Here is a 22,319-nt window from a genome sequence, read left to right as displayed (position 1 = left end):
CAAGTCAGCAGGGATTTTAAAACTCATACACACTTCTGAAAAATATGTCAAAATATTTTTTTTTTAAATCAAAATAACCTAGAAGAACATTTGTGCACATATGAGTACACATACTGTACAATGCACTGCATTTAAAGTGTTTCAGTAGTTTCACTGAAGGAGCCACAGGATGGAGCTATAGTCTTGAATATGATTTTCAACATATGGATATATAGACAGATTTAAAATATAAAACACTATTAACAATATTATTTAAAAAAATCTACATAATAAAAATAAAACATTTCTGGGTGATTCTCATGAAATCTTGGTTTCAAGATGTAAAACATTATAATAATACTCAAATCAACTCAGATATGTTTCAAGGCATTAATCTCTAACCTTTTACTAACAATTTAACACATTTTTGCAAAATTAATTCATTTTTGCTTTTTACAGTCTATACTTACAAATCACCAATTTTCATTATTTTATTTATTTATAGGTAAAAGTTATTAATTTGGGTCCACAAAGAACCATTCAATTAAATGTTCTTTAAAAAAACATTTCTTTCTTACATTTTTTTTTACTCCCAAGAACCTTTTGTGAAACAGAAAGGATCTTCATATGTTCAAGATTCATTATGGAACAAATTAGAAAAAGGTTCCTTAATGGCATCGTGAAGCACCTTTGTTTTTAAGAGTGTAATGAATGATATAATGTAACTGCCTTATATATGTTCTGAGCATATTCAGTGGTCTTTTGATATCTTTAAGGATCTGTTTGTCTTTAATACCTTGGTTTCTCTCTGCCTTGGAATGGATTGTGTCCCATCAAGGAAAGAACCGTAGAGTCATTTGCCAACAATCTGCCTGCTATTTGAATAACCCATTCATTCTGTTCATACGTCTAAAAGAGAGAGAGAGATAGAAATGATCACCATATCATATAAGCATCCCAATCATTCCAACAATAAAGTATGCACTAATTCACATCCTTCATTATTAAATCAAGTGCACTACTTCAGAACTGAAATTACATTGGTACAACTTTACATTCATTTCAAAAGTTACCATTATTGCACGGGTGCAAAAACAGCAGGGTTAGATGCTAAAGATGGGGGCTTTTGGGTGGACTGGAAGGCTATTTAGATTATCTGCAAGAGCTAAAAGTCAGAGGGCTTTTATTATGCAGTATATTAAAAAGCAGCTGTTCTGAGATCAGAAATAAAGACACAGGAACAGTCTACACAGACATAAGGCTCAGTAATTGAAATCTGAGTGCAGTTTTTGAAAGCGCTGCTGGTTCTGGAGGAAAGCTATTGAGGAGATATATGATCTCATTGTCTGAGAAACTGAAATATTATGTCTCTGTCTGTAAGAGTTATGTAAGGATTATAAATCATCTTTTAACTCCCCTCTGCACCCTGGCTTATTTTTGTCCTCATCGCTCATCTTCCCTATAAGTAGAAATGTATAAACATCAAGTGTCGTTTGTGGCTTTATAACAGACAGAGCAAATACTAAGGCATAATAACATATTTTATATACACACATACTGTATATATATGATGCTTCAACTTTAAAGCCCAAATGCAGTGGCATTTTTACATACACTGTATAGTGCAAACGATCATGGGTTCAAACCCAGGGAACAAAAGTACTGATAAAAATGTATAGCTTGTATATACAGTCGTGGCCAAAAATATTGGCCCCCTTGGTAAATATGATCAAATAAGGCTGTAAAAAATTCATCTGCATTGTTAATCCTTTTGATTTTTCTTTTAAAAAATTTACAAAAATGTATCCTTTCACTGGATAATAAGAATTTAAAATGGAGGGGAAATATCATTATGAAATGAATGTTTTTCTCAAATACTCGTTGGACAGAATTATTAGCCCCCCTAGAAATTCTTATTGGTAAAATATCTCTGAAGTATATTCCCATTCATTTTCACAATTTTCAGAACTCCAGCATGATTGTAAACACAAAATCATTCAGCTCTGGCTTCTGTTTCACAAAAATATAAAGAGGAGGGGAAACAAAGCCTAAATTCCCTTAATCATCCATCACAATGAGAAAAACCAAAGAATATATTTCTGATGTGCAGCAAAAGATAATTGATCTTCACAAATTGGTGAAGTGGCTTTAAGAAAAGAGCTAGAGCAGTGAAAATGACCATTTCCATCATCAGGGCAATAATTAAGAATTTCCAACCATCAGAAAATGTTACAAAACTGCCTGAAAGAGAACCTATGCCTATATCGTCCTAATGTGCGGTGAGAAGGAGAGTTTGAGTAGCTAAAGACTCTCCTAGGGTCACAGCTGAAGAATTCCAGAAAATTGTTGAGCCTCTGGTTCAGAAAACCTTTTAAAAAATTGTCAAACAGAACCTACATCAACACATGTTGTTTGGGAGGGTTACAAGAAAAATTCTCCTAGCTCATTCAAAAAAAAACTAAAGCATATTCTGTTATCAGCCATGACTGGAACTTTAAATGGGAATGGCTTCTATGGTCAGATGAAACTAAAAAATTAGCTTTTTAGCAGCAAACACTCAAGATGGGTTTGGTAAACACAGAGAAAAAAAGTACCCCATGTGTACAATGAAATATACTGCTGTGTTTTTGATGTTGTGGGCCTATATTTCTGCTGGAGGTTCTGGACATCTTGTTAAAATACATGGCATCATGGATTCTATCAAATACCAACAGATAAAAAATCCGTAAGTGACTGACTCTGTTAGAATTCTTATAATGGGCCATGTTTCGATCCTCTAAGTGTACAATAACCAAAACACAAACCTCAAAAACAAAACAAAAATGGGTCACTGAGCTCAAAACCAAGCTTCTGCTAAAGCCATTCCACTCTTCTGACCTGAACCCCACAGAAAATGAGAGGAGTGAACTGAAGAGGAGAAGCAACAACATGTAGCTGGGAATCTAAAAGGTCTGGAGTGATTCTGGATGAAGGAATGGTCTCTGATCTCTTGTTAGGTGATTTCTTACATCATCAGGCATTATAGGAGAAAATTTAGACCTGTTAAACTGGCAAATGGAGGTTTTAAAAAGTATTGAATAAAAGGGTGCTAATAATTTTGGATAATGTGTATTAGAGAAAAACATTTATTTCATAATCATATTTCCCCCCATTTTAAATTCTTATTATCCAATAAAAGAATACATTTTTGTGAATTTTGTTAATAAAAATTCAAAAGGATTAACAATGCAGATGAATTTTCACAGCCTTATTTGATCATATTTACCAAGGGTGCTAATATTTTTGGCCACAACTGTAAGTCGCTTTGGATAAAAGCATCTGCCAAATGCATAAATAAAATAAATAAATATTATCACGCATTTTAACCTGGAAGGCAGCGAACCACATAAGCCAGTCCAATCTGTAGTGATACGGTGAGATGAGGCAAGGTCTTCTGTTCAGAGCTCCAGGTTTACACAGGAACTCGTACTCCTCCCATATCACCCCCTCTTCAGTGTGGTTCACGCTCAGCGTGCCCTGAAACACCACCTCTGTCCGCTCCTTTGTGACACTACACAGACAAATAGGAAAACAATCTGGTCCCAAGTATGCCATAGTGATGTTATTGATGAGGTTTTATTAAGCACATATTTACGACTACATGAAATGATGCGGAGCAGAGACAAAGAGGAATGGGATACCTCCCAAAGGCTCCGTATGTGTTGACAATCCGTAAGGGATCAAACGAGGTGTTCATCACCTGTCTGGAGCTCAGCAAGTTCATAACCACCGGCAGGCTCAGATACCCAATCAGAATCCCCAGAGACACATTCACCACGCGCCTTATCAACATACCTGATAACCAATGAGAGACCACAACAAGATATCAAGAGAAAAGACGATACCAGGCTAAGCATGCTAAATAATTGTGCATTAAAGAGCAGCACATGCACCAGGGACAAAATAGCTATATAAAAATTTAAGGGGATATAAAAAGACCTTTTTATCTTGACTCATGAATATTAATTAGGTGACCAAACATTCACCCAAGGCATGAGCGCATTTAGCCATATAAGATAAAACAATGTTGGCTCAGTTAACGGATGAATTGACGAGCAAGTAAGAAAGCTGAAAGTTTATTTATGTACAGTAGCAAACAAATGAATGCCGTTCAAAGTGCTCTAGATACAAAAATGAGTATAAAGAAAATTAAAGAAAATATTAGATACAAATAGAGCCTGTGAAATACAAGATTAAGAATAAAATTATAAATACAGAAGCATAATTTAAGACAGTTCAAGGGGAAGCCAGACTAAAAAAATTGGTTTTAATTGGAGTTCATATGCTGTGAAATCCATTTGAAAACTGGTAACCAGGGTTTAATCTTTAAAACAGGTGTAATTTAGCCAATTTTTTCTGTTTTGCTTAGAGAGAGAATCAACAAATGTTACCAAAACAATCTTATTGAAGGGATAACCCATCCCAGTGAGAAGTGAACGCACGCACTGCAAGTCATGAACACAAGGATATCTACAGTGCCTGGAGAGCAATTGGGATCAAGGTAGTCTCAGCCTCAGACGTCACGCCCACAGACTTTTGTTCAGTATTGAAGGTCTGGCTATGCAAGACTAGGATTAAGGTGCCTTGCTCAAGGGCACCTGAGTTGCTTATTTATTAGTAATCCAACTTAGACGTTTATAATTCATATGTAAAATGCACCACAAACCAGTCATTTTTTTAAATTAAATAAAGCTGAATGCAGTAGCTTTTTATTAATTTATGGTTTGTTAGGACAGGACAATATTTGTTTGAGATACAACTATTTGAAAATCTGGAATCTGAAGGTGCAAAAAAAATATTAAAGCGATATTTCAGCCAAATATCAAAATTACCCCATGATGTACACGCCCTCAAGCAATCCAAGATACACATGTCCATCATCTTTCAGACAAACACATTTGTAGTTATTTTAGTAAATGTCTTTGCTGTTCCAAGCTTATGATGGCAGAAAACAGGGAACAAATTCTGACTTTATAGACTCCCAAAAAGTGCATTCATCCTTTACAAAAGTAACCCACACGGCTCCAATGGGTTAATAAAGATCTATTGCAAGTACTCAATACGTTAACATGCAACCAAATAATTCACTTGTAATCGTTTTGATGCCTCAATCGTATTGAAAAGCCTTCATGTAAACACCTTAATCAATATTATTGAGGACGATCGGATGCAAATTTGGATCGTTTTGAAGCGGGTGGTGTACTCCGAGCTGTGATCCGATCAGTAGGAGAAAGGTATGCATGCAAATGCGTGAATCGTAGTATTTTCTCAATCGGATGCAAAAATACATTGTGCACATGCGCAGAACATTTGTGCTCAAGTTCACGTCTTATATTAACCTCTTATATCACATGATTTTCCTCACAGAAACACTCAACAACAAGGTAACGCATCACGCATTATGTACATTCTGCCGCGTTTATGTGTACTTTTAAAACATTAGGCTACTTAAAATAGTGTTGTGCCTTTTGAAAAGTATGTTTTCATCACCTATATCTGAAAAAGTCCTAAGAACAACTTTCTCCATCTCCGCTTTGACTTGAATCCAGAGATAAAGCGTTAACTCGACGAGAGATGCTGTCCGCAGTGTAGCGTTGCCAAGTCCTCTGCTATTTTCGAGCTTTTTTGTTTTCTGCGGGTTAAAGATGAAAGGATTTAGCTCATTAGTTACTGGTATTTTTGGGCTAGTTTTGAATGTCCATTTGGGATGGTTCTGATACGCGAATCTGGCAACCCTGGCTTTGCCATTGCGGTTCGGATTCTATAGAATGTACATGTAAACGAACATTTTAATCAGACTGCAATGTTTAGGGTGCATGTAAACTGTATCAACGTAACCTTCAATCGTATTAAATTCAGTCGGATTGACAACATTTTGTTAATGTAAACATGGCCAATGAGATATTGTAAGAAAAATATTAATACTTTAAACTTTATAATCTATAATAACTAGCTTACAGTAACGTCCCCATCTTGGACACACGATCACATCATAAGGTAATTTTGATATTTGGCTGGACCATCCCTTAAAGTCGTCCAAATTAAGTCCTTATCAACACATTTTACTAATGATAAATACATGTTTGATCATATTTACTCTAAGAAATTTACAAAATATCTTCATGGAACATAATCTTTATTTGATATCCTAATGATTTTTGGCATTAAAATCATAATTCATATTATTTTTTTTAAATAGTTATAATATTTACAATAATTTTTGCCCACGCAATGTATTGTTGGATACAAATACACCCGTCTGACTTATGACTGTTTTTGTGGTCAGGGTCAAAAGCAACTAGCGTTTTGACTGCCAGTGTACATAAACAAATACAGACCTTTAGTGGGTGGTGGACTGTGACCTGCAGCTGCCTCTGTCTGTATCCTCAGTAAAGTCTGTCTGGCTCTCCCAGAATGGCGAAACAGAAAAGCCAACGATGCATCATCGAAACAGGCCAGGCTGGGCACTATAGTCAGCCAATTCAAAAAACTCAAATTCCCACTTATAATCAGAGCAATCTGTGAAGATATATACACTGTACAGTATGTACACATGTGATAAAATTATACAAAAACATACAAACAGGTAGCTAAATTCAAATAGCTTTAAAATTCTGCTTATAGGTGTAAGTTAATAACACAAATTTACCACTAGATGGCACTGTGGTTGTGATTGGCAGGTTTTGTTCCACTGGACAAATAATCTGTTTAGTTCTTTGTGTCTAACCTTTACGACAGTCTGATTGCATGTGTGATAAAATAACATCTGTGTGTTAAGAAGGTAATGTCAGTATTCAATGCATCTACATCAGTTGCCATAGTAATGACTTCAGTCTCATCATTACTTCAGGAGATGTAACACAGAAGGTATTATTGTGGAAAGACAAGATCTTCTCATGTCTATCTTGACATTTTGCCACTGAAAAGAACTTATGAGGTTCATGAGCATTGCATTCATTGTATTTAACATATCCATGCAAAAGCTGCGCCTGAAACCATTCCCTATTCAACACATAGTGAATTCCACATGTGCCCACAGATGAATGAATTCAGGCACAGCTGTAGTTTTCTTTGTGATGTTCCAGTCAGGTCACATCCTACATAACAGGAACACTATGAAATCTGTTCTGACTGTTCTGACTGAAACACATTTCCAAAATCTGATGTTAATCTGACATTAAACCACATTTAGATGTGGTTTTAATCAGGTTTGTAAATCAGATTGCATGTGGTCATTTGCTGTTCAGACTACAAACAACTAAATGATTTAAATCAGATATGGTAAAAAAATATTTGCTTACAAAGCTTAAGAGGCACATCAAGCTCATAAAACATTTTATAGCACACAGTAGGGGAGTTTCACACTTTGATACTAAAGAAAAACGTTTCGGTTAGGTATGTAACCCTCGTTCCCTGAAGATAGGGAACGGAGACTTCACGTTGTGAACGACATACTGGGAATGTGCTTCGCGGGACCAATCAACTTTAAGAAATTTTTAAAACACCAATGAACTTGGCATGCAGGTATTTGCATCTGCTGGTGCCACATGGCTCGCTCAAGTATAAAATGAGCGGCAGGTGCAATACCAAATCAGCTTTTTTGCTAAGAAAGCCGAGCATTTAGTCCCTGGCCAACATCAGCAATGGTACAGCAGAGTTGTGACAAAGGGACGTGACATCTCCGTTCCCTTCCTTCAGGGTACCAGGGTTACATACGTAACCTAGCCATTCCCTTTCAGTCAGTCACTACAACGTCACATCATGATAGATGTATTGGTAATACCTACAAAGTGCCAAGAGAGCTGCCCCTTCCAGTGCCTGCGTAAACCTTTTGTCTCTAGATCTGAAGAGGCGGAACCTGGGCTTACTGCAGAAGGCCAGTCAATACTTGTTCCTTTACCCACTATAGTGAACTAGGCAAACTGGGAAGCGAACCCTGTCTAGGCGTAACTAGGAACGTTGCGGAAACCACCCCCTAAGAAGGTTTCAATAGGTGGTATTAAATAATATGGAACAACCACAAGGTTCTCACATATTGAAGTTTCTAGTTACAAATACTTAACAGAGAAGCAGAGTGGGCCCTGCTTAGGGAAAACGTTGGCTACTAGTATTAACCCCTCAGAAAATACACATATGGGAACCCCTGTGTAGGGGAGACTCATACAGATGCCAGGCCTTAACACAGGTTACAATGAATACAGCTGATGAAAAGGTTTAAAGGCAATGCTTCACAACATCGACTGCCAAGGATGGTTGAGGATTACAAAATTCTTCTTGTCATACAAGAATATAAGGCACTGATGTAGCATCACATGGCGCATGCAAGCCGACACACTAGCCGGTTCTCAGTGTTTCACCAGTTTGAAGAGAGAACACGAGAGGAAACCGGTTCTACGTGAAAACTATAGAATCTAGTGAACGTGTTAAATGTCGCCCAACCTGCAGTTCTACAGATGTCTGTCAGCGAGAAACCATGAGCTAATGCCCAAGATATGCAACAATTCTCGTGGAGTGCGCTCTCAAATTAAACGGGCATGATGTGCCCTGCATTTGGTTAGCAAGGGAGATGGAGTCTACTATCCAGTGAGACATCCTTTGCTTAGTGACAGCTTTCCATTTCTGCTGTCCACTGTAACAGACAAAGAGCTGGTCTGAGGTCCTGAAGCTTTGAGTTCGGTCCACGTACAACAGCAGTGTACGTATGGGACATAACAAAGCCAGGGCTGGGTCTGCCTCCTCCAAAGGCAACGCTTGCAGGCTCACCACCTGATCTTTGAAAAGAGTGGTGGGAACCCTGGGGATGTAGCCGGGCCTGGGTCTTAGTGTTACGCTAGAGACAGCAGTTCCGAACTGAATGCATGGAGGTACCTTCTTGACGGAGGCCAATGCAACCAGGATCAGAGTTTTCATAGAAAGAAATTTGATACCCACTGACTGCCAAGGTTCGAAGGGAGCGTCCTGGAGGGCTTTCAGCATCATGAACAGGTCCCATGGAGGGATAGAGGGAGGGCAAGGAGGTTTAATGCTTCTCTTAAAAACCTAATGACCAGGTTGTGTTGTCTCACCGACCTGCCATTTATCAGGGTATGGTGAGCAGTGATAGCAGCAATGTCTACTTTAATGGTGGAGGGGGACAGCCTCCTCTCCAACTGTGCTGAAGGAAAGAAAGCACAGTGCTGATAGGGCATTCTCTGGGGTGCTCTTGTTGAAAAGGTTTTATTTCAGCATCACCATACATGGAGTTTCCAAAAGTCGGGACACGTGTGCCATATTGTGCCCCCTCAATGACAAAGAAGGTCCTTCCTCAGGGGAATTCACCGGAGGAATCATGTCCTGGTTGGCCAGTAAGGAGCCACCAGTAAGATGTGTTCCTCGTCTTCCCTGACTTTGCACAATGAGTTGTCTCCGGGGAGTCAAACAAGTTGATCTGCACCTCGCCGAAATGTCTCCAAATCAGCTGAACCGACTGGGGGTGCAGTCGCTATTCGCCGGGGCGCACTGCTCGTGAGAACGCCCTTCCCTTGAAGCTTGTTGATGGACGATCGAATGCAAGATATACAGCACACAACTCAAGGCATTTGATATGCCAGTGCAGCTGGGGTGCTGTCCAAACCCCTGAGACTGCACACCCGTTGTACGTGGTCCCCCACCCCATGGTGGAGGCATCTGTGCACACTATGACATTCAGGGGTACACCAGCCCGAAGAAACAATGGGTCTGACCACGGAAGTGAAGGTGCGATGGGATAGTGGTGTGATGGCCGCTGTGCCACGCCCTCCTCACTACTTGGTCGTGGAGCCAGCTGAAGTGGTCTCATATGAAGCAGGCCGAGTGGTGTCACGGCCGCAGCTGCTGCCATATGCCAGAGGAGCCCCTGAAATAGTTTCAGTGGGACTGCTGTCTTGCCTTTAAATGTATTCAAGCAAGTCAGCACTGACTGTACACATGCTTCTGTTAGACGTGCTGTTAGTTCAGAGTCCAGTTCCATACCCAGAAGAGTTTTTCTCTTCTGGTCAAAGCTTGCTCTTCTCCCAGTTGACCCGAAGACCTAAACGAGCAAGGCGCCTGAGCATTGAGTCTCTGTGGTTGCAAAGTGTTTGCCGAGATTGAGCTATTATAAGCCTGTTGTCGGAAAGGAGCTAGAATGTGAACAGCCCTAAATGGTTGTACTGTTATGCCCGCACCTTGAAACGGCCTGTGTTGGGTAGAATCAAGACATGAAAGTATGCGTTCTTCAGGTCTATGTTTGCAAACCAATCTTGGGGACGGATGCATTGAAAAATGCTTTTCTGCGTCAGCCTCTTGTACAGCATTTTGTGCACAGTTTATCGAGCTTAAGTCTAAGATCGGTCGTAACCCACAGCTTTTCTTGGGTACTATGAAGTAAGGGCTGTAAAACCTTGACCTCATCTCAGCTAGAGGGACCAGCTCTAGAGACTCTTTTACAGCCCACATAATCAAGTAGCCTGCGCGTGCATTTCGTCAACGGAAGTGGTGTTGTTACCCAGTGGTTCTAACGTGTTAGCAACTCAGAAAGTTTATTAAAACATTTTGCAGCATCAAAATGTCTTGTTGTTGCGTTTGATTGGACTAATATAATTTACCAATATACGTATATATGTATCTGGGCGCTTTATATTTGGCCATCTGCTAACGTCTTCTGTCCACTCCACTATCTGGTAGCTGTGTTGAAAAAGTTGATAAGTCAACTTTTTAAAATAACTTTCTCTGTCTCTGTTGCTTCACTGATGATCCTTGCCATACTTTTTCCAAACTGCGTGCGCATACGTTGCCACGTCATCATTGTGTACAAACAGTAAAAGGGTCTATCCTGTCCTTTGCCAGTATGATCGCGATCTCTGCACGCAGTGTTTGGGCGTTGGCATCTTTCACCATAGTGAAGTGGATGCCCAAAAATTTGGGGGAATGTCGGGCGAACTGAATTGCATAGCCGAGTCGAATAGTGTGTAAAAGCCAATGCAACGGGCTGGGAAGCTGTAGCCAGGCTCCCAGTAAAAAGGTGGAAATCCGCAAGCCTCCGCTGTGGTGCTATTTCGCCAACAAACAACATACTTTCGAGTAGGTAGAGAGCTTCTCAATAGTAGATGATGCCGGCTTTCAAAGTGAAAAAAGCTGATTTGGTATTGCACCTGAAGCTCGTTTTATTCTCGCGCGGGGAGGCGACTCCAGCAGATGCAAATACCTGCATGCCAAGTTCATTGGTGTTTTAGAAGTTTCTCGATGTTGATCGGTCCCACGAAGCACGTTCCCCATACGTCAGGCACGACGTGACATCGTAGTGACCTACTGAAAGGGAACTGCAAAACTGCTATCTCACTAGATTAACAGTAAAAACCTACCTGGAAAAGAATTTGAAGTACCCCATTTACCATGCACATACGGCGTCCCATAAAGGTAAAAAAGGGCACGACAAGCTCAACAAAGTGATTGGTAAGAGTCTCGAACCGATGGAACCACCAGGGGGAATGATGCAGGTAGTAGGATATGGGGTTAGGAACCGGCTGGGTCTGAAACAGGGCAAGAGAGACAGAAGACAGCTTATCAGTTTGCAGTGTGTAATATTATTTGAATGATGCTGAAGGGTTTAATTTTCTTAATGTTAAAACATTTAGACACAGTTTCCATGAAGCATTTTTAATGCATTATAATGCAGGCATAATGGCTTATAAAAGCATAAAATATGTTTAATTAAGCATATTGATTGGTCAATGACAGTTTTATTTAAAATGACTTTTATTTAAAACTACGATTCTGTATATTAGCATCGTAAACATAAGGGAAACATTCTGCTGCTGTTAACAGTCCATCAGGAACTATTTTCAAGCGGAAGGACAACTTGATTTTATTTCATAAAAGTTGCGTTGATATATATTTTTTGCTTTAATATTTGTATTGTGTGGTAACCGTTTTTTAACAGCAATAATGTACTCAAAGCTAGTGCTGTATTGTGAATAAGTCATGGCGAAAGGGTGTAGTTAGACACGACGCAAAGCAGACTTATTCATGATTCAGCACTGCTTCTAGTACCTTATTGCTTACTCATCATCTAATAATAAATAATCATAACAACAGTTACAATACATTATAATGCTTACCTATTTGTGGTTTTAACCCACAAAAGTGTGATGATTTATAACACATGATGAACTCATATTTACCATATTTATAGTCTGTTAGAAGTTATTATGTTATGAGTCTCATTTTCTGACATTGCATAATATCTTGCTCTCTACATAACATCTTATGAATGGTCTTTTGTTGTGACGAATGCAAAATTCTCAATAGGATAACGATTCAATAGGTTTATATTGTGGCCAGAATACAGTTATAAAGGCTAGGTATCCTGATTTTTAAATTCATGCTAGCTAGGTTGATGTTTTCAGTCACTCTATTTATTTGCACCCGTTCCTATTTCACCTCATCCTCCTAACCTGCCTTTAGTTACATACAAGCCAGTCTCATTTATCGTCATTGAGACGCCATCATGTTTCAGTTTGGATGGAGTTCGACTTCCTGTGGCACTGCACAGACCAACCGGATTAAGCACTGTTTCTTGACTTGTTCTCCCTATACCTTGATATTATAATCACCATTGATTATATGCTTTTAACCATTTGACCTTTGACCATTGCTGCGCTACATGAAGTCAAGAACACCCGTTAGTGATGTGCCTAAAAATTTATTTTTAATAACTGTCAGCCAATTGAGCTACAGGAAAACAAGTTTGGACCAGGACCATCTGCTTGTTCAACAAAGTGTTTTTGGAAAGCAGTCGTTATTCTTTACAATTCCATTGTGTTATGCTTTCATGCATGCGAAAATTAGTTTATCTTCATTGAAAGGACGATCATGTGGTGCCAATCTCTTCATCAGGATATTTGCTATAGCAAATCTATTAACTCTTTCCCCGCCATTGGCGAGTTATCTCGTCAATTAAGAGAAAACATCTGCATAAAATATGCATTCCTGATAAATTTTAATGTTAATCTGTAAGACCGCGATTATCAACGACAGTATATGACTTACCAAATTTATAAAAATACTGAAGCAAAAACATTTATTTACTAATTTTAACCTCTGTGTAATCTGATCTCAAACAAAAATGCAATTTTTTTAGCTTTTTGCTAAAAAAAAATATTTTTAATGAAAAATAATTTAAGAGTTTATCACCAGAGAAAAAATATAGATAGGTTGAAATGTTTTTTCGTTTTGTTTGTTTGTTTATTGTTTGTTCGAAAGCAGAGGGTCTGTTCTTTCATTTTATATATTTGTATGTTTATGTAATTTTAGAAGAAAATTTTCTTGAAAGGCATTTTGGGAAACTTGTGTGAAAATCACAAAAAATGCTGGTGGGCAACTTTAAAAAAAAGGCTGGCAGGGAATGAGTTAATACCCTAAAAATTTGCATGTATCTTTTAATACTAAAACTAGGGAAAAAATCCAAAATCACATCCATACCAATCAGTCAGAGAATCTTAGTGCTGCTTAAAAAGCCAGAGAGTTTTTAACCAAAACTTTGGTTGATGTTTAAGTCTCCTGAGTGTTGCTTAAAAAAGCCCATTAGCTTTTAGCTCGAAACCTTGGTTGGTTTTAAAAGTTTTAGAGCCAATTTTGTACTCAGTTGTGGAAGCAAATGAGGCATAGCTTAGCAAATGGAACTTGCGTCTGACGGGAGGTATATGACACAAATCATAACTTTCTGCACCCAGGTGGCACAACTTAACTCTAACAGCCAGTCTGATGTGTGTGTGTGTGTGTGTGCGTGCGTGCGTGCGTGCGTACGTGTGTGTGTGTGTGCTTGAGATAACTTTAACCTTAGGTCAAGACAGGTGTGTTTGCATAGATTAACCTTGCCCATACCAATGTGCACAAACAAAATAAAATCTTATCTATAATGGTGTTGACTTATCTGTCATTGACATTTATGCATTTGCCAAACGCTTTTATCCATTACAAAGTATCCATTTTGTATGTTCCTGGGACTCAAACCCATGACCTTTTGCGCTGTTTACATAAGATTTTACCAAACTACAGAAACACTGTCTGTCAAGGCATTGCATACATGTACATTAAGTGCAAAAAACTAAATCAGTCTGAGTAATATCATCAAATTTGTCTTAATTTGCTGACTGCATTATGCAAAGTGATAATTAAGATTAATGTCGTGCTGCACCACACAGATCAAGTGCTTAAATATACAAGCTTTACTCACAAAAGCAAACAGACGGCTTCTGTAACGTCTTTCAGGCCTGACGTGCCGACACACACCCACTCTCACCTTTTCCTTCCCATGTGCCCATCTTAGCCCATGCCTACTTTAAATAACTAAACTAAAACCATGTCTGTTGCCTTCATTGAATAAACATGAAAACAGTAGCCCTCTCACCTACTGGATATCCCTTCCCAGGATGCTATGCGGTGTGTTTGGGTAGGGTGAATGGGAGCAGTGTGGAAGGAGGGTGGGTGGTGTATTGACTGGCGCCTGTGGTGGCCTCTGTCACATAGACTGTTGAAGTCATGGGTGATTGTGGAGGAAGTCACTTATGACTCTTGGGATTCAAACCCACATGTATCATGTACATAGGTTTGGGCACTGGGAAGGACCATGGTTCAGTACACACTGGGACACTGATGACTTATTTTACTGTGATGGGACTACTTATGCACGCCATCACTGGTTTTTATCAACAGGAGGCAGAATCGATGTCTCTCATCTGTGAAAACACACTATTCTTTTACATAGAATCTATAGAGTTCTCTACCTGTATACACTGTTAGAGAAAATGGTCAAAAATAACCACCACTGAGGCAGTGCCCTCAAGACAAGTACACATTTGCCCCTAAAGAGTGCATTTTGGTACCAATGTGTACCTCCGAGGTACCTAATGAGTGCACTTCAAAGATTGGTACCAAATGTATACATTAAAATTAAAATTACTTTCACAATGACAGCTTGGGATATTTTCCTGACAGTATAGCAATGTGTGTTTATATCTAAAATATAATAAAAGTTCAATAAGCGTTTTATGATGTTTACTGAGATGGGTCGTGCGATTTCAGTCTGAGAACTTCAAAAGTGTCACGCAACTTCCAGTAAGGAAACTGAAAGTTGAAACCCTCTCTGGATTTTACATTGGATTGAGGAATGTTTTAAGGGACCAAATGTCTCTGTGCATTAGAAGGGTTTTGCAATTGCGGCAGCCCTCAAAAACTCCCTGATCAGTGCCCTGACTACTGAAAACAGCTTGAAATGCATCCGAGAAAGATAGTAAAGGACATTTAAAAAAACACAGAAGTGCAATTGATCGACTGGCCGCTAGAAGCTGCCTTCTAAAGGGAGACCCCCATAGACCCCCTCATGTTAAAATGCCCAACTTTACAGCAGAAATAAATGTGTTTACAGCCTGGTACAAAAAGTGTTTTTGGTCTATATAACAAATTTTTCTCTTCATGACAACTGTGAGGGGGTGAATTTTTTTGTAACTCATCCATTTAAATGATATTAAGCCTGTAACTGGAACCTGCTGTACACAAACATGGACAAATACTGTACACTGCTTCATGTTCTAAGAAAAATATTTGCTTATTATATTTATTGGTTCTTTCTAACTCCAAAATAGCTGGTAGAAATCTAAAAAAAGACAAACCAAATCTCGGGTCTTAGGAGGTTAAAGTTCGGCCTAATTCAGGGCGTGATCACATAACTCTTTCCCCGCCATTGACGAGTTTACTCGTCAAGTACTGAGGTACAAAGGTTGAGTTAACTCGTCAATTAAGAAAAACTGCTTCCCGGCCAATGACAAGTATTTACTGCTTTCCGCAATACCGGTATTATCCACCAAGTGGCGCCCTTCCGCAACTTATTATTCTCAGCTGTATGTACGTGTAAGTTTTGATCATCGCTCTGAATCTGATCTCTATCAAAAGTCAGCTTTTTGCTTAAAATTTTGTGTTTTTCAAGAAACCTACCCATATTTGAGATGTGATAAAAGAGAACTCATGAAGGTAGGATGAAAAGTTTTTTTTTTAAGCAGAGGGTCTGTTTTTTCATATTTTAAGAAGAACATTTTCTGGAAGGCATTAAACTTTTGTAAAAATCATGAAAAATGCTGGCGCTGGCTGGCAACTTTTTTTAAAAATGCTGGCGGGGAAAGAGTTAAGTGATAGGATTGAACTGCCGCTGCTGTCACTACATCAAGCTAGGTGGGTGTGGTTTTAGCAACCAGACACCTCAGGTTCACCCACGTCCCGCCTCTTTGGCCATTTTTGGTTATCCGCGAGTGACTCGCTGCCAAGATGCTGACAGCAGGCTCCACCTAATTTGGGCTTCAAAAATGCTCTCCAGAAACATACGGTTGATGTCACAGACACTACGTCCATATTTTTTACTATGGTCTATGGTTAAAGCCAACATCAGCAATTGGTATTAGCCACATACTTGCTTGGCATCGACAAGGAATCTTTTTTTGACAACATTTCCTCAAAAGTTTTTAACATTCTGGCTCCAAATAAATAAAGTATAAGAGTCCACTTAACTTGCAAACTACATTTTGATTTTACATTTTCTGAAGCCATACAATAACTTTGAGTTAGTACAAAGACGCAGAGTGTTATTGAATTAACTCTTACTGGCATGAGATGGCAGGCATCACCTTAAATAAATCTGCATTTAGATGTTTTATTTTGGACACAAGCGCAGTTGAGATTCGAGAGCCACAGCTGAGATTTTCAATGAATTATGACACATTTCATTCCCCACACAAAGTTACTTTATGGCTTCAGGAGGTTTTAATACGACTACTTTTATGGTTCTTTCATGTGGTTTTTCTGTTACTTAACAGTCCCTCTTCATCCACCTTCTCTGTACAGCTTTTTTGGACATTGTGTGACAGTCCTCTCAAGTGCTGCTGTACTTTTGGTTACATAAAGCTAATAAATTGTATCATAAATCTACACCATTTAAAGCTAGAAGCATTCTATGACGGTTAAACTTTAAGCTTTTAGAAAAAGAAACAAGGATTTCATCCAAAGGTACGAGTGGCTTGTACGAGCCAACCACTTCAGACGTACTGAGATCATATTTTTGTTTCACCTTTGTGCCAAAGGGCAATGTACTTATGCAACATGGTTCCTGAAAGGACAGACATTGTGAATTTAATCATTGTCATATTACCATTTCACTTCCAAGTTATCTGTTTGGTAAAATTTGGGGGTATAGAAACAACCCTAGCCTTATACCTGTTAAAGCTCCCGTGAGAACAAAACAGTCGAGAGCAGCGCAGCTAAAAAATAATGAACTGGGGACTCCCTTATGGGATTAATACAAAATAATTCAACATCACTTCCTGTTAGCTTGCCAACGTGAAAAACAGAAGTGGGAGGAAAAAAACAGAGGCTCTGCCCAGTCACTGTAATACAGCATTAAAAAATTGAAAACAAGAGCCATGGGCCATATGCCAGACAGCAGGTCTGGTGAAGCAACAAAGGTAAAGGGATTGAGACCCGTGAAAGAGAATAAAGTGATGAACGTCTGAATTCATTTATCCGAAAGCTTCTGTTGATGGTACAATGATGTGACCAAAACAACAGATGCAATAAACAGTCGCGCGAATGCTCAGATGCTTGCTGGCTCCCGGCCCACGACTCGAGTTTATGTGAAATGTTATGATTGAAAAAGCAGATCTGTTCTAATTGGGAAACAGCCTGGTTTTGTAAGGACATAAATCCTTGGGCTTATTACACTGTTCAGTTGTAGCCCTAAAACCGGAGTGCAAATTAGTTCCATATACTGTTAACTCAAGTCAACTGTTAAATTCTGGTGTATGTTCGAGACATTAGCATTTTAAGACTCGTTATTTTTTAAGCCGAGACACCACCACAAACTGGTAGACATTTGAATGAGAACCTGTCGTAAGTGCCACACAAATGTGTGCAATGTGTGTTATACATACAGTGCCCCCCATACAGTAAGTATTGGGACAATAAAGACAAAATTGCTCTGTTTGCTGTGGAGTCAAGAAATGTCTAAACATTAAAAGATGAATATGAACACGTTTGGATTTTAATACTTCTATCTAATGTGAGCATATTGAGACCATTGGTTCACAAGTGTTAAGTGATGAGCTGTGTCCTCATGCATTAATTGTTAACACATGAAACACAGAAATTGTGTAGTATCAGTTTGATCCATTGCTTCTGCAGTCTAAGTCTTGCATTTAGGTCTTTTTCAGACACTTTGGTTGCTATTATACAGAATATCCATCAACATAACGTGTTACTACTATTTGATTACACAGATAGTTTGTTTAATTAACAATTATTATATCGTGGTAGTCCAGGTATGTCATGTGGTACAGAATTGGATCCTCAGAGACAGAAGTATTAAAGTCTGCCTGTTAATAATTTTATCACTCATCTTTGAGCATCATAATATGTAAAGGTTTTTTTCTGTGATAATAATTTCATGCCAGCTTGAATGTAATTCTACATGCTTGCCTCATTTAGTATATGCAGATCTATCAATTTCTCTACCTCATACAATAGATATATATCTACATAGCACACTGCACGTGTGAGCAAGCACATTCTTGCATGCATTGCGATCGTTTCAGCGTCGAGTCTATGCGGCCTACATATCTATGGTTCAGGCTGCCTGATCCACTAGTTCAACTGCACTGATGTGACTGGTTGCATGTTTGTGATGTAGGAAACCAAGGTGATTTTAAATTCATTTTGAGTCTGTCTTTGAAACACTGCAACTTTATGAAGAAAATACTCAGCAATTGTGCTGAATTATGAATTTGCACATGGTTTGTCTTAAGGCATTTTAAAACATCAAATAGACATATGTGACCTGATCCAGCAATGAGTCACAGTGACCCAAATTTCATATCAATGGAAAGAGGTATCAATGGAAAGAGGAGATCATAAGCTTTCAAATGATATCCCAGTCAAAGTTTAACGATATAGACATTTGAATTAAGGTTGTCTGCCCTCGTTTTCCAACTGAAAACCTGAGAAAATCGCCTTAAAGTTTTTTGCCCGTTTCTTTTAGATATCTTTCAAAATCCATTGCATTTTTGGGATAAACTCTTTATTTTACAGCTTAATTTAACCAAAGATATTACTATAAATGCTATTGAAGTAAACCAGGATGAAGCTCAAATTATTGTGAGGTATTTGTTTAAATAAATAGTTTATAAGGCACAAAGATTTACAAAAATTAGAAAGAATGAACAGAAGTGTGTGTGTGTGTGTGTGTGTGTGTGTGTGTGTGTGTGTGTGTGTGTGTGTGTGTGTGTGTGTGTGTGTGTGTGTGTGTGTGTGTGTGTGTGTGTGTGTGTGTGTGTGTGTGTGTGTACTTGGTAATTATCACCAATTGTCCCATAGGAATACCAGTATTTTTGTGACCTTTTGGGGACATTTTGATGTCCCCATGAGGAAACAAGCCTATAAATCAAACAAAATGTTTCTTGAAAATGTGAAGTAGGAGCAGGATTTCTGTGATGGTTGGGGTTAGGGAATGGGGTAGGTAAGTAGAACAGAATATACAGTTTGTATGGTATAAAATGCATTACGTCTATGGTATGTCCCCACAAAACATGGAAACCAGAATGCGTGTGTGTGTGTAAGTGTGTGCGTGTGTGTGTGTGCGCCCCAAGCATGCTGCACAAGCCCTGAAAAGTGAAGCCAAAACATCTCGATCGCCCCCCAGTGACTGGTCCCATTAAAGGTCATAAACCCCGCCTCCCCCATGTTATTCAATGGGACTTGAGACCAACTAAACAATTTATTTACACTTCAATTATCTTTTTTCCGAAGATGGTTTCTCTCATATACTGTAGTTTTATCACGCTGATGTACATAAAAGTGTTTGTTTTTAAAATATGTTTTTTTAATTATTAAACGCTATAAAAATGGTGGTGTCGCATCATGATTGACAGCTGTGATATGTGCATTCTGCGAGAGCGGGTCCTTGATTTCGTGGCTTTACTTCCTGCTCACTACTGCGCAGGACTGGTCCCGAAAACGCTGAGAAAAGCAATGTTCATTTCCAGCGAATTAAGTAAAACTTTAATAGTCATTTTAATACCTTTACTCAATTATTTGGACTACGAAACTTTGGGAGATTATTTTTTAATGTCTGTACTTTGAAATTAGCTAAAAAAAATTCACATATAATCAACAATAGTTACAACAACTTGATTTTTACGACAGGGGGACTTCACATTCTCCAAGGGTTTTTTAAGTCGTACAGTACATAAAAAGCTGCAAATCATATCAAAGCCTGTGTCCTCCAGAGTTCGCATTTGTTGGCTGCATACATTACTGAGATTTATTATTATAGGTTTTTATCTCAGAGAAGCAACAATCACATTTCAAAGTAAAAATGAAACTGCAGTGATTATGTCTCACAAGGAATAAATATTAATTTTATAATGGTTTAATTGCTGAAATGGGACAACCTCACTGAGGTATGCGGTCTTCAAATGTGACCATGTGGAGGATGCAGGCATCGAAATGAGATACAATTGTACAACCAGGATCTGCTGGTAGGTTAATGTGGTATTTGTCCCACCTATCCTGCTCTGTGATTGGATGACTAAGAAAAGTGACATTAATGAGGGCAACGTTCAACCCAAAGTTCAGTTTTCAATTTATGGCAACATAAAAATAGTGGAATAACCACTTGGGGCAGCCATTTCTCAAAACCGCTGTTTCCATTGCAAAAAAAAGTGCTTTAGTGGACACACAACCTTATTATTATTCTGCCCTACAAGGGCAAAAGGGAGTAACTTTTTGGGGGGGCAAAAACAAGACCTCCTTTGTTATGTGGATAAGAGTCAATTTCATTGTTAAAAAAAAAATTAAGAAGAAAATAACTGACAACTAAAAGTAACTAAAAAGTTTTTTTTCTCAATCTAGCAAGTTAAGGTCTTTAGTCTTTCTAAAGCAGTACTGACATTTTATAAGCCAGCTTCTTAAAATCTCATCCTGAAATGTAAGGTCTCATCCTTTTCAAACAGTATTGAGGACGTTCCTGTCTATTCTGGGCTCTATTGGCTACTTTAACCTCATTATGTGGTTACCCCAAGTTACCTTTTTAAAAATGTTATGAAAAATGAACATGTTGCCACAACAATATTTTTGTCTACAAATATAATTTAAAACATGCAAGCCTACAGAGTGTCAAACATGTTTAAATAACAGAAAACATTCAAGCATTCAAAAAGCTAAAGATTTTTAAAGATCATGAGAAGTGACCCTAAACTTTCAAACAGAAATATATTTATTTACTTGTTTATTTAATTGATTTATACACATTCTGATGATATCCTAGGTATCCAAGCAACAGTTTCTACAGTATTTCAGTGAATTGGCAGGTTGGGATAATAGATGTCCAGTAATGGACTAACCAAGATCCCATGAGTGACACTGATAGGGGTTTTAATGCTTAAACTGACCTTCACACACACACGTACAGTTTGGCCTTTCTCTTCAGTCGCCTCTGATTCACTGTTTTGATCTATGGCCATGCAGCATTTTTTCAGAAGTTTTTGGGAGAAACGAACCGAGCGAGAAAGTCATTTTCAAACCGTAGTAATGATTCCTTCAATCTGGAACTGATACATGTTCTGTTTTCAGTTTTCCATGGAGAGGGGATAGTAAATAGAGCACAAGGACCTCTTCCAAAACCTCTGCCTTTGCCCTCAGCGTAATCAAACTCAAAAAACTAACAGACACCAAACAAAAAGAGAATTCTTCAAAATGAACAAAGAAACCACTTGTCAGGTCTGTGTGGCTCTTCCTAATGTGCTCTTACAACTGCTCAAGTGCATGTTGATGCCACATCAAAGACATTGATGTGGGTGGTGTAGTCTAGTGGTTAAGATTTGTTAACCTAAAAGGTGGTTTGAGACCCGCAAGATGTCTTACCACAGTGCCTTCGAGAAACAACCTTCGATTTGATCCAGAGGGAGAATCTCTTTAACTTATACCTAATATTATTAGGAAATGAATATTATGTCCTCCATGTCTATCCCTCATAACGTTCCAAATTGTATAACCTTTTTCTTTGGTGGAAAACAATAGAAGATTTAAAAACCTCATTAGACACTGAATGCCACTTTTCCACTATGTGAGCCAGTGCGAGCTAAACATCTAAGGCCAAGATCATCGGACCTTGAGCGGTGAGCCCAAATCGACTTGCATTACCACTATCAGGCTAACAGCCCTGCAATGCTGCCCAGAAAACACACCCTTAATTCACATTACTGATG

At 38.5% G+C, this 22,319-nt stretch overlaps 1 protein-coding gene across 3 annotated transcripts in view; it reads right to left on the bottom strand.

Annotated features, from left to right (window-relative positions):
* The window catches only part of lmf1 (lipase maturation factor 1), a 43,475-nt gene that overhangs the window by 641 nt on the left and 20,515 nt on the right, over positions 1-22,319 (bottom strand). For 2 of the 3 annotated variants that reach the window (XM_065253494.1, XM_065253495.1), the window contains 5 exons: positions 11,379-11,546; positions 6,357-6,537; positions 3,660-3,813; positions 3,346-3,529; positions 776-888 (listed from right to left, as the gene is read on the bottom strand). In XM_065253494.1, coding sequence (XP_065109566.1) covers positions 776-888; positions 3,346-3,529; positions 3,660-3,813; positions 6,357-6,537; positions 11,379-11,546 — 800 coding nt within the window. The remainder of the gene's footprint in view (positions 1-775; positions 889-3,345; positions 3,530-3,659; positions 3,814-6,356; positions 6,538-11,378; positions 11,547-22,319) is intronic. The other variant, XM_065253496.1, reaches the window with a different exon arrangement.

This window comes from Paramisgurnus dabryanus, chromosome 1, assembly GCF_030506205.2.
Source record: "Paramisgurnus dabryanus chromosome 1, PD_genome_1.1, whole genome shotgun sequence".
In the NCBI taxonomy this organism is placed as follows: domain Eukaryota; kingdom Metazoa; phylum Chordata; class Actinopteri; order Cypriniformes; family Cobitidae; genus Paramisgurnus; species Paramisgurnus dabryanus.
The sequence above is the reverse complement of the archived record's forward strand: the minus strand, read 5'-3'. Positions and strand labels throughout refer to the sequence as shown.